Raw genomic sequence first — 14,621 nt, 5'->3', positions numbered from 1 at the left:
TCACACATACATGTGCATGGGCAAACACATGCACACACGCACACACAGACAGACACACACATATAGGTTAAATAAAATGAGATAACAAAGTCAAGGCAGTGTGAAATTTCCAGAACATTTTATAAAGGGAAGGGTTGTCTTACAGCTGTTTCAGGGATATAAAAAAAGATATTCCTTCATCAGAGATGATATGATAGAGTTAAACAGAAGGAACTAGTAGAGTTCAATATAAGAAGTTATATTGGAAAGGGAGAGATACAGGAAATATAAATAAAAATAAGATATATATTGGATGTTAAACTTGCTGTTCCATTATCCAAGAAATGTGTTGTGTAGAATGGGTAAAAAGGCTTCTTGTCCATGATATTGCCCTTGACAATACCAGCACCAACCAGTGCAAGCTATACGGGGATGACTGCACAGAACCCTTCTGCCCTGCATCTCCATACTTTAACTTTAAGGATCATAAGAAGGACTTCCTAATCAAATCATCCATATGCCTCATATGCCCTACCAAATCTGACCTGGGAAGAATAAGCAAGAACATTCTGGATAAAATAATACCAATTATCAAGGAGAAATTAAACATCAACATATGGTCCTGTACAGGTAAAGTCATAACATAGTTCCATTTCTTGAACAACAAAAACTCTTCTTCATTCCTACAATAATTACTATTAATTTATTTCCCCCAAACTTCTAAATCAAGCCTTCCTTCTAGCTAAGAATCTAACTAACCTAACCCCACTAGAAATTAACGTAATTCTTAATGCCCAAAAACTCTCATTTATTTCGAAGACAAATCCCGGTGCCGGGCCAACCATTATAACACTAATAATAACTATAGCAAATTCTTTGACATTACTGTGGGATCATCTGACTCCGCCCAGGTCACAAACTTTGTTGGACTATACTTACTCCATCAGATCCGAATACACTACTCTAATATCAAGGGTGGCCTATACAGAGATGATGCTTTGCTAGTCATCAAAGGCATTAATAAATCCTCTTAAGAACAAATTAAGAAAGATCTACATAAATTCTTGAACCTCAACCTATTCATTACTTTTGAAAATTCCTATAAAACCGCTAATTTTTTAGACGTTACTTTCAACTTAGAAACCTCCCAATACTCCTCATATCATAAACCCAACTAGTACCTTAAGTACTTAAACATTAATTCCAATCATCACAAATCCACCTTCGATAATGTAATTTAGGGTATATCAATTCGTATATCTGACCTCTCAGTCACCGAAGAAATTTCCGATTTCTTAATTTTTAATATTTTAATTGTTTAATAATATAATGATATATATATATATATATATATATATATATACGTACATGTATGGATACATATGTATGTGTATATGTGTGAGTATGTGGTTCAATATAATAGTGCATATATACATATGTATGCGTGTGCGCATATATCTCTATACATATTTTTTCTCTCACTGATTTATCAGTCCCCACTATCACTTTAGCTAGTACAACCTCTGACCTCATATAAATGCTTATATCTATTTTTAGAAACTTGACCATTATATTTCCTTATTCTTTCCTTCCTTTTTGAGGTTTACTACTCACTTCTTGTACCCCACTCTGTATCACATTATTTATCTATCCCTCCACTTTAGTGCCTTTCAAACATATCACACCACCTCCCACTTCTCACACATATTCCTTCCTTACATTCTTATCTCTTCCTTCTATCCCTCCTCTTATTCCTTTTATCTACTGATAGCTCTCCTCTCCCTGCCCTCTCACAATATCTTGACCACCATCTAGCATTCCTTTTTCATTTTCATTTTCCCTTCCTCTTTCTGTCTTTCTTTCCTCCACCAATCCTTTGACCAATACCAATATCTTCCTCCTAACATACTTATCTATTCCGTTTTCAAAATTTCATTTACACTACCAGATCCTTTGAATGAACGTCACATAGAATTAATACTTGCACACTATCCATTTGTAATAACAAAATATGACCTCCTATCGGAACTCACATGCCATGGACAAGAAGCCTTTTGCCCATTCTACACACCACATTTCTTGGATAATGAAACAGCAAGTTTAACATCCTACATATATCATTATTTTTATCCTTATATTTCATTTATTTTTCCTATATCTCTCCTTTTCCAAAATAACTTATTATATTGAACTCTACTATTTCCTTCTGTTTAACTCTCTCGTATCATCTCTGATGAAGGGATAGCTTTTTTATATCCCTGAAACAGCTGTAAGACAACTCTTATCTTTACAAAATGTCCTAGAAATTTCACTGCCTTGGCTTTGTTGTCTCATTTTATTTAACCTATACACGCTCACACATGATCCATGTTAGATTTCTCACTTCTACTATTATCGAACTGGGAGTCTGACAGCTGTCCTTTGGTGGTACTTACATAGCCTTACCTGCCTTTTGTATCTTCTGGATATCAAAACCTCTCTCTCTCTCACATACACTCGTGTTTTTGCCAGTTTGGCAGCTGTATAAAAATATATATTGAGCTCTACCATGAGTGAGTGAGATTTTGAATTTGGAATACTGTTATCTTGGGTAATAGCATAAATGTAGTTTTATCACAGAGTAGTCAATTCACTTCTTAAGTATTATAAGCTAGTGCTTAAGAGATTAGATTACTAAACTCTTTATTGACATATACCAATATACACATGAACAGGTGTGTACATACGTTTGTCAGCAATGTTTCTACCATATCTACAAATATACAAGACATAATTATTGAGATGGCAGTCATGAAAGAAAAAGAAGAAACAGTGTCCTTTAGAAAATGTGTTTTCTCAACTCTTTGTCATTACCCCTAATGAAATTCATAGGAGATTTTCACAGCAAGTCTCAATTGAGCATAAAATCCGATGCCGTATTCACCAATTCAGTGAACCTTTTACCTTTTATTTGTTTCAGCCATTAGACTGCAATCATGCTGGAGCATCGCTTAGTTTTTAAAAGGTGGTTAAATGTGTAGTAATTTTCAACTCATCTAGCACGGTCTTAGTTCTGAGATAAAATTTGCACTTTACCTCTTTTTATGGTAAATTTTTGGTTCTGATGAAAATATTTTTGTTTACAGCCTTCAAACTGTATCATAATCAAAAAGATTCTGTTGACTGTTTGCACCTTATTGTACAAATTTATGGTCTCATGACTAATTCAGAAAATTATATTTGTCGCTCAAATAAAATGGTATGAATAAAATAAATATATAGATACAATTTATTTTGTGGTTTGTTTGGCAGATTTTGAATACAAAAAAATTTATCTCAGTTTGAAGTACATCTTTAAACAAATTTTTTTATAAACTAAATCATATACTGAATGATGAAATCACCTGATATATAAAAAATGCAGGATAGTTACAATTGGAACAGTTTTTAATCAAAACAGCATTCAATCACAGCTGATCTGGAGCAATATCCAAGTTAAGAGAAATGGCAGTCTTTAGAATGTAGTGCACCCTGAATTCAATTTTGCCTTTTGTTCTATAGGGTTTTATAAAATAAAATAAAATACAAATCTGGGGCAGCGGGATAGTAGAATAGGAGGAATAGGTATTCCTTCAGTGCTCTGCTTGTTATAACCAGAAATGGCTCAGATGAAAGTAGCATTAATTTTCTTAGGTCATTCAATTTTTATCAATTGATCAATAGACACATTGAGTAAACTAATCAGTAATGTACCTATAATGACTACTGGAAACAGCTGTAAGCCAAATTTGCTCCAATAAAGGAAAATATGTAATGACCAGTATTTTAAACTTTTTTCTTTATTATATATATAAATATATATATGTGTGTGTGTGGCTGTGTGGTAAGTAGCTTGCTTATCAACCACATGCTTCTAGGTTAAGTCCCACTGTGTGGCACCTTGGGCAAGTGTCTTCTACCATAGCTTCAGGCCAACCAAAGCCTTGTGAGTGGATTTGGTAGTCGGAAACTGAAAGAAGCCTGTCGTATACATGTGTTTATATATATATATATATATATATATATATATATATGTGTGTGTTTGTGTGTCTGTGTTTGTCCCCCAACATTGCTTGACAACCGATGCTAGTGTTTTTACGTCCCCGTCACTTAGCGGTTTGGCAAAAGACGCCAATAGAATAAGTACTAGGCTTACAAAGTCCTGGGGTCGATTTGCTCGCCTAAAGGTGGTGCTCCAGCATGGCCACAGTCAAATGACTGAAACAAGCGAAAGAGAGAGAGTATATGTATATATAATGTACAACAAGCTTCTTTCAGTTTCTGTCAACTAATTCCACTTTGGTCAGCCTGAGGCTAAAGTAGAAGACACTTGCACAAGATACCACACAGCGGGATTGAACCCAGAATCATGTGGTTGGGAAGCAAGCTTCTTACCACAAGCTTGGCTGTGTGGTAAGAAGCTTGCTTTCGTACCACATGGTTTGGGTTCAGTCCCACTGCGTGGTACTTTGGGCAAGTGTATTCTACTATAGCTTCGGGCTGACCAAAGCCTTGTGAGTGGGTTTGGTAGACGGAAACTGAAAGTAGCCTGTTGTATATCTATATCTATAAAAGAGAGATTCTGTCCGTTTGTGTGTTTGGTTGTCCTGTAAAGTGAAAGTAAATGATTCAAGGTAGACAACACTAATTGTGCAGAAACCTATGACAAACTGCTTTGAGGCAAATATTCTCACTGGTTGTTATAAAAGTGACAAAAAAACGAACACCAATCAAATGCATGATGTGCTATGCTTTTTCTATATATCCTATCATGCAATTACCTAATTTGTATCAACAAAAACTATGCAATGGTACAACACTAATTGTGCACTGACACAGCGTTTGTAATTTCATTTCACTATTACTTACTGATATTCCTAATTTAAAAAATGCCTACCAAAGAAAGACCAACAAAAAACGAACACCAAACAAACACATGGGATGCAATGCTTTTTTCTATATGAACAATGATGTTCCACTTGACCTGCAGCCTTTTTAGTGCCATTGCAGTCCTCTGGATTCTGTAATGCTATTCTTCTATATGATATAACCATTTTCCTAGCTTCTCGGCTCGAGAAACAGTAAAAGTAATTACCCAATCAACCAGGGGTATAACTGCTAGTATATATATATATATATATATATATATATATATATATATATATATATATATATATATATTCACGCACACATATATGTGTGTGTATGTGCGTGCGTATGTCTTTGTATCTGTGTTTGTCTCCCACCACCGCTTGACAACTGGTGTTGGTGTGTTAGTGGTTCGACAAAAGATACCGATAAAATAAGTACTAGTCTTTAAAAAATGTACTAGGATCGATTTCTTCCGCTAAAACCCTTCGAGGCGGTGTCACAACATGGCTGCAGTCAAATCACTGAAACAAGTAAGAGAAAAAAAAAATTCTCTTTACTCTTTTACTTGTTTCGCTTATTTGACTGCGGCCATGCTGTAGCACTGCCTTTAGTCTAGCAAATCGACCCCAGGACTTATTCTTTGTAAGCCTAGTACTTATTCTATCGGTCTCTTTTGCCGAACCGCTAAGTTACGGGGACGTAAACACTCCAGCATCGGTTGTCAAGCGATGTTGGGGGAACAAACACAGACACACAAACTCACACACACACACATATGTATATATATACATATATATATATACGACGGGCTTCTTTTCAGTGTCCGTCTACCAAATCCACTTACAAGGCTTTGGTCGGCCCGAAGCTATAGTAGAAGACATTTGCCCAAGGTGCCACGCAATGGGACTGAACTCGGAACCATGTGGTTAGTAAGCAAGCTACTTACCACACAAGCAACTCCATTTAATTGAACAATGCAATCGTTACATCAATTTAAATGCAGAGCAATCCTCAGCTGCATAAAGACATAGAATTAAATTAAATTAAAACAGATGGACACATTAATATAATTTAAGTACCATATTCATCTGAATATATATATATATATATATATATATATATATATATATATATATATATATATACGATGGTTGTCCACTCGTGACCGAAAAAGACCATCACTAACCAAATTACCAGTAATACACCAGTAGTCGGCCTCACCTGGGTTCGCGTCCACAGCTTCCATACTCGTCGCAGCACCCTCCTACTAGACTAGTTGAATAGTCGCTTCGCCGGCGTTTGCACATCCTAAATTTTTAGGTCCAATAAGGCTTGCAGACCTTCTCCATCCTACTGACAAGATCCCGAGACAAATCAAATCAAGATAGCCAGTGCCAATATGGGTCGCAGGCTCGGGAATATTGGAGCGCCTTGATCTCGAGCGAAAGGAAACAATCTCCATACCTAGTTTTATATCAGAGTGACTTTATCCTAGAGACATACTTTAGCAAAAGGTATCTCTCTTCCAGTGGCCTTCCAGCGCGTCGGACACCAACACTGATTTCCTGAGGGTCCGTGTTAGAACTCACACTAGGTTCATCTGTCTTTTTACACACACACACTCTCTCTCTCTTTCTCCTTCTCTCCCCTCTCTCTTTCTCCCTCTCCCCGCCTCTCTCTAAAAAAAAGACGAGTTATATATTACGTAAGCTAGGAGAAAACCGATCAAAGAGTGCTGTTTCTTGTAAGCTATTCGAGACGTACTTCTCGAATAAACGTTTATCAAGACATCATTGTATGTGCCAGCGCGCCATCAGATTGGCTATTTCAGAAAAAAAATACATGCCCGCGAGAAATGTTTCTTCGTTACTGAATACTTTAATGACGGTTAATGTGTTTGTGCAAATTTTGTTTCCAGGAAAAGAACGCATCTTTCATCGATCGAATAAAAGATTTCTAAAAATGAATTACTAATTCTCATTTCGAGTGATCAGAAATATAACGACTAAATGCTCGTGACAAAAGCGATATATAAAAACAAAGCAAAACATTTCTGTTTGCTTTATTCGGATGCTAAAACTCTGAAGTAGTTCTTGATCGAAAACAATAATAATTACGAGTTGCATCCAAATCTCAAAGCCTAATATTACCGATTCTTTTTTTTTTTTTATAAATATTTACTTCAAAAACTTATAGATTTATCTTCTTTAATCATGGAAAACCCCAAAAATATAATTACATCTAATTTTAAAAGTAAAGGTTATGAAAATGTTAACCCAGTTGTATTGCCTCCGAAATGTATGAGCCTCAATGATTTTCATCTTGACAATCGGAATACATTTCTTGATTCTCACAATGAAAAGGAATTGCCACAATCGTCAAAGAAAAAACGAAAAATCAAAAAGCAACATATCGATCACTGGCATATTAACAAAGAATATCGTGAAGAAATCGCATCGTTTTCATCTCACAACGAAGATCATATCAATTGTACGGATCAAAAATATATATCAGAAAATGAATTCTTCAATGATGCTCCCATTACGAACACATCTTTAATATATTCTGAATCTATAGGGACAAAGAAAAAAGCACAAAAATATGAGAAGAACCAGTATAAAGCTAAATGTGGGTTTACCAATTCTATGGAGAAACCAAACAGGTATCTACAAATTTGATAATATAAAGTTCTCTCTTTTAGGATGTAACACGAAATGTTAAAAGTAACAGTATCTTATTTAAACTCATCTACTGTGAATTTGGTATTAGTTAGTCTGAGTAAGAAGATAGAGAAAGAAAGCCATTTTACTTCTTTCTTGACTGGAAAATATGTACAATCAGGGAAAATATAAGCTATGCCCTAAAACTTGAATAGAAAAATACGCTTTCTTAGGACTCAAGAATGATCGGTATCAGTGAGTATAAGGTCACTGGAAAACGCAAAACATTCAATGCGGTTTTGGAAATGTCTTTATAATTCTATGAAATTAAAATAACATAAAATAACAACAGACTTTAAAATTTTATTGGAGATTAGGAATTAATCCTTTTATTTGCGTTTCAACTAGAGAATTCTCAAGCGACCGAGAAAATTAGTGCTTTTTTCTTTAACAAAAATTCGGAACAATTAATGACTAAAATACATCAAGGAACGATTGAGATAGATAATGAGATGGAACGATACTTTTTATGTGAAAATCTGATGAATACCAATATTGCATTTAAAACTAGTAGCAGGGTCATCTTAGCGGCATTATGGGTTCCAAAGCAAATCAGTGCACTGGGTCCTATAGTATTTATTCATTTACAGAATTGGGGCCCTAGACCTGTGAGGCCCCCGGCCAACTGCCCATTGCCTTAAGACGACAGTGAAATCGTTTCCTCAAACGATATAATTTTGAAAAAATTCTAATTGTTGTGAACTTTAATACTGTAATTATAACTCATATTACTATTAACAGATACTATTATTATTCATGCATACTAAGGCGGCGAGCAGGCAGAATCGTTAGCATGCTGGGCAAAATACTTAGCGGCATTTCGTCCGTCTTTATGTTCTGAGTTCAAATTCCACCTAGGCCGACTTTCTTTTTCGCCCTTTCGGGATCGATAGAATGAGAACCAGTTGGAGCATTGGTCAACGTAATCGACTTGTCCCCTCCTCTGAAACTGCTAGCCTTGTGCCAAAATTTGAAACCCTTATTATTAACATATACTATCATTAGTATTTATTTATCTTGATATTTTGGTAACTAGTAAATCATATCGTCACTTGTACTTGAGTACTTATTTTAACGAAGTTTTTGTACTAAACACTGCATCATGGGGAAGGAAAGGGGCACAGATTAAGGGGTGGAGGTGGGGAAACGTAAAAAGAAAATTGAAAGTTTTGGACAAAAAACAAACAAACAAAAAGAACATAATTCTTCCAGAAACATTATTCCCATTGCATAAAACACAAGATTACTTATACTGAAGGTAGGGTGACCTATCTAATTTGGAAGAACTATCACTAGATGATCGCTATTCCAAAACTCTGCTCTTATTTCATCGTCCACCAATCCGGAAGGATGAAAAGCAAATCGACCATGGCAGGATTTGAACCCAGAACATAACGGATCGTACACACACACATACACACACACACACACACACACACACACAGAGCATATTGCCCTCTCCTTGATGGTTCTGCGAGAAGAGGTTGCTAAGAGTCTGGCTCAAGACTTCGTAATTACTAGAGAAAAAGATGATCTCAGTGGTTCTCCACGACCTTAATCCGAAATCGGCTCCAGTATCTGACTAGCTGTTCATTTATTGTCTCTGAAAGGTGAAACGCAAAGTCGACGACGATGGGATTTGAACTGAGAGCGCAGAGAACGGAAGCAAATAACAAAAGGCATTCAATCCGACACTAACGATTCAGCTAATTCGCTTTATATGTATGTATATATGTATGTATGTTTGCTTGAATGCACGCATATAAGCATATATAAATGTGTATTCATATATGCATATGCGTGTATATGTGTATATATGTGTTTCTATTCGTGCAAGCATATAATATATATATATATATATATATATATATATATATATATATATATATATATCACCGTGACCGACCAGGCTATCAGATGTTACTAAACATCGCTGGTCACAATGCACTTCGCATTGTTTTAGCCTTCAAATGACGCCACCCCGCTAGCTAAGTGAGCAGGCCAATATATATATATATATATATATATATATATATATATATATATATATATATAATATATATATATATATATATATTATATATATATATATGCATATATACATACGTATATGTACATAACTACATCTATAAGCATACGTGGGCATAGGACGTCATGAAACGTGTACAACAAAAATATACGAAGCACGAGTACATGGAACATGAACTATTCTTTCGAACAACGAAAGACACAAATGGAAAACAAAACAAACACCATAAAGAACGACCCTTCATTAGTTGTTGGCTGTATTTCTACTCTGCCCACGTATGCTTATATATATAAGTATAGATGTAGGTTATGTACATATACGTATGTATATATGCATATATATATATATACATACATACATACATATATATATATATAATATATATATATATATATATATATATATATATATATATATATATATATATATATATTATATATATATATATATATATATATATGTATATGTATGTATGTATGTATTAATCGAAGTGTACATACAATATTATACATCTATTACGGCCGATCTTACTAATAGGTTTCGTACAAGGGGTTCAACAAAGTATTAGGTAACAGTTCGATTAAGTAACCCTGCGCTCTTCAGAGGTAGCCATTATAGAATGAAATATAGCGACACACACACACACAAACACACATACAAGCACACATATATGTATGTATGTCTTTATACATGTGTACGTGTACATATGTACTCATACATTAGTGTCTGCATATGTGTACGTGAGTTAGAGAGGGAAAGAGAGAGAACATATGCTTGTTGATATACCATTCATTTGATGATTGTGTCTCCAGCAAGAAATTGAAGTCATGTCTGATCCATTCTTCCTTGTAAGCTTAAGCTCATTCTTTTCTTTTAACAATAGAGAAATGATCGTACTTATTTTGAAAGTCTTCTTGGGCTGATATTCCTATAGTAGAATCAACTTTAAATCAAATTGAAGAATTTTTCATAAATATTATTTTCCACGAATCATATATCTTTATATATTGACATGTTTGACATGTCTTCAATCGATGTTCGTAGTATAAAATATAATTACTGCATTTCATTTATTTACTCAGGTTTGTTATAAGCAGCACTATTTTAAATAACTTATTTACGCTGATATTCAGTGGAAAACGTGTTCAAAAGAACGAAAACACTAGCTTTCAGCTTTGAAAAAAACAAACAAAAAGTACACACAAAATCAGGAGGACACAAGGCGTTCTTGTCGAACATTTAACTTGTTCTAAGCCTCCACTTGAGACAGTTCTGAGCTTTTAACGTTTTTTTTTCTATTTACTTTTGAAAGTTTAGAGCAACTACATGGCATCATATATTCAAATTATAAACCGTTCCGTTTTTCTTTCTTTTTTTTTCTTCATCACTTTTTCTATCTTTACGTTTTTTAACAATGATTTTTGATATTCCTTCTATTTAAGGCGGCGAGCTGGCAGAATCGTTTGCACTGTGAAATGTCTCTAAGCATTTCAGTCGTTTTTACGTCCTGAGTTTAAATTCTACCGAAGTCTACTTTACCTTTCATCCTTCGACTTGCTCCCTACCCCGAAATTGCTGCCAGAAATTGAAAATAATATTTCTTGTATTTTACAAACCTTGATCCAGAAAGTTGCAGTACATTTCTTTTCCTGTTTTTTTTTCTGTCCGACGAAGGCAGTCGATGACGGAAGTTTTAGAGAATTAGATAAAACGCTTTACAGTATTAACTAACATCCCATTTGCTCAGTGACATAGCTAGAGCGGGGGGCCCGGGACAACCTTCGAGTTTGCCGCCATCCTCACCATACCAGCTGGTACATATGACCCCACCCAGCTACGTTACTGCTTCTTCATTTTAAGTTCAAATCTCACCGAGTCCGACTTGGCATTTCATCTTCTGATGACATTCGGATGCTAGTTCTTCATCAGAAAAATAAAATAAAATAGAATAAAAGAAAGAATACAAAAAGGTGGTTGAAAAAAATGCATGTATGTACATACATATATTTTTCCAACCGTTTCCGCATTCTTTTACAAGCTTCTGCACAACATCTGCCTTTCAAATCCATTCACAAAGTATTGGTCGGCACGGTGATGTAGTTAGAACCACTTACCCAAGAAAAGGGACAGAGTGAAGTGAAAGAGGAGGGAAGGCAAAAAGGAAGGGAAAGCCAGGAAATGCGTTCTTTCCACTCTTCTTTCTTTCGTTTCTCCCTCTCTCACATTTCTTGATTTTCTCTTCATTCTCACCTTCCTTCCTCTTTCACTTCACTCTGTCCCTTTTCTTTTTTTCTCGTCCCTCCCTATTCTTCTATCCCTCTGCCTCCAGCTCTCTCCTCTCTCCACGTCACCGGTGTTTGGCCAAATCTGACCTTTCTTGGTTCGTCTCTCATCCGTGCAACATCTATATTCCTCCCCATGCCTGTCATCTCTTATGTCCCTGCCGTAAGGCTTCACTTCCACGCACGCCAGCTTAATTAAATTCGTCCTTAGTCGAAAGACAGCTGTTGTTAACGTCCTGCTATTTGCATTTGTATTTGTGTACAATTTCTCCGTGTTTTTTTTTGCGTCCTTGTTTTCGTATACATTCGCTGTTTTCTTCCAAGGAATCTAATGCTCTTAGCTTAGTTTTTCCTTGGGTCTGGCCAGATTGGAGCAATCTCGAGTATAACCAGCCGAAATTGCAAAGGTAATCTGGAACTCGAATGAGGAAAGAAAATTCCGAATGACTTGTCCTTGTTTTTCATCCCCTTTTTTGTATAATCTGTCTGGATGTTTTGCATTCTTGTCCCATTTTTTGCATTCCTTTTTATATACATATGGCAGCGTACATACACTTTGGCCTCTCTCTCTCTCTTTCCCCCCCTCTCTCTCTCTCTCTCTCTATTTATCTATCTATCTATCTATGTATCTATCTATCTATATATATATATATATATATATATATATATATAATTTTATTCTTTTACTTGTTTCAGTCATTTGACCGTAGCCATGCTGGAGCACTGCCTTTAGTCGAACTAATCGACCCCAGGACTTATTCTTTGTAAGCCTAGTACTTATTCTGTCGGTCTCTTTTGCCAAACCGCTAGTTACGGGGACATAAACACACCAACATCGGTGTCAAGCGATGGTGGGACACAAACACACACACATATACATACGACGGGCTTCTTTCAGTTTCTGTCTACCAAATCCACTCACAAGGCTTTGATCGGCCTGAGGTTATATTAGAAGACACTAGTTCAAGGTACCACGCAGTGGGACTGAACCTGGAACCATGTGGTTGGGAAGCAAACTTTTTACCACACAGCCACCCCATATATATGTATATGTATATATATATATATATATATATATATATATATATATATATATATATATATATATATATATTATATATATATATATATATATATATATATATATATATATATATATGTCGACTGCTGGCTGCTCTTCCATATATATCACCAATTGAACTTTTTAATGGCTTGAGAAGCTCCAGTAGATTGAAAGCAATCGTACACTCTATTGATATCAATACTGATATCAATAATTAAATTTGCTCTCAAACTAGTATCGAGTTCTTTAATTTTGGACCATTTTGATTTCACGAACAGTCTTAATAATATTCTTGTACGTGTCATGTTTTTTTTTTTTTATTATCTAAAGCCTCACTCGTTCTAATTTGAATAAATCACGTTGTATTTATGTATTAATCGAAGTGTACAATATTGTATATCTATTACGGCCGATCTTACTAATCGGTTTCGCATTAGGGGTTCAACGGAGTATTAGGTAACAGTTCGATTATGTAGCCCTGCGCTCTTCAGAGGTAGCCATTATAGAATGAAATATGGCGATACACACACGCGCGCATATATATGTATGTATTTATACATGTGTACGTGTACATATGTACTCATACATTAGTGTCTGTATATGTGTGCGTGAGTGAGAGAGCGAAAGGGAGAGAGAGGGGGGGTGGAGGGAGATAGAAATATGCTCCCCCATCTTTTCGTGGAGAATCTTTTCACTATTAAATCCTATCAAATTTAGAAAACATAAAAATAGCTTTCAGACGATGTTTTAAAGTCAAATTATAAACTGTTAAAAATTCCCATAAAATCTTACTACAACTGGATAAGAAAAATATGTCTATGAAATCGACAACGCAGATTCTTGTCTAATTCTAAAACCAACATTTAGAGGAAATACAATTTGAACATTGTACATGATATTAACATACACAGCCATGCCCACTCCCACCTTCAAAAAGAAAAGATGGAAGGAAAGAGTACTTCCGACTTTGAAGTCATCGATAGAATAGAACAATTCACATAGCAATACCCATACTTCACCTTTAAAGACCATGACATTAACTGTAAACAGAAAGAAACTTTAGATTAGCCCATCAAAACTGACATAAAAGTCACAAGTATACATATACTTCATAAAGTTATACACAAATCTGAGAATATCCTGCCTCTGTCTCAATGAAATAACATCTAAGCCGTCGTAGATTGGTTTCGAATAAAACTGATGTTAAATTCTTAACATTATATCAAGGACAATAACCCATCTGTCTTCAAATGACTGTTTATTAATGTCCTCACTTTTACTGAATTAATAACAAAATTAAAGAATTCTGAAACAGATATTATCCTACAAGCACAGAAAATCATAGTTAATCATGTCAAGTCCATCATCATCATCATCACTACCACCACCACCACCATCATCATCATCATTTAATGTCCGTTGTCCATGCTGGTATGGGTTGGACGGTTTGACCAGAGCTAAGGATATGCACCACGCCACACTCTTGTTTGATTTGGTATGGTTTCTACGGCTGGATACCCTTCCTATCTCGATGAAAAAAAAAGCAAAAAACAGTATAGCGTTCTTTTTGGTACTAGTATGGGATCAAATGACTGCGAAGATATATATATATATATATATATATATATATATATATATATATATATATATATATATAG

At 35.1% G+C, this 14,621-nt stretch overlaps 1 protein-coding gene across 3 annotated transcripts in view; it reads left to right on the top strand.

Moving 5' to 3' along the window:
- The first annotated feature begins 6,744 nt into the window (after positions 1-6,744).
- The window catches only part of LOC118762575, a 29,005-nt gene continuing 21,128 nt past the window's right edge, over positions 6,745-14,621 (top strand). For 2 of the 3 annotated variants that reach the window (XM_036501338.1, XM_036501337.1), the window contains exon 1: positions 6,747-7,531. In XM_036501338.1, coding sequence (XP_036357231.1) covers positions 7,083-7,531 — 449 coding nt within the window. In that variant the 5' untranslated portion in view covers positions 6,747-7,082. Of the gene's footprint in view, positions 7,532-14,621 lie in introns of all 3 variants that reach the window. The other variant, XM_036501339.1, reaches the window with a different exon arrangement.

The sequence above is a fragment of the Octopus sinensis genome, linkage group LG3 (genome assembly GCF_006345805.1).
Source record: "Octopus sinensis linkage group LG3, ASM634580v1, whole genome shotgun sequence".
NCBI classification, from domain to species: domain Eukaryota; kingdom Metazoa; phylum Mollusca; class Cephalopoda; order Octopoda; family Octopodidae; genus Octopus; species Octopus sinensis.
This window is presented reverse-complemented; position numbering and strand designations above follow the sequence as displayed.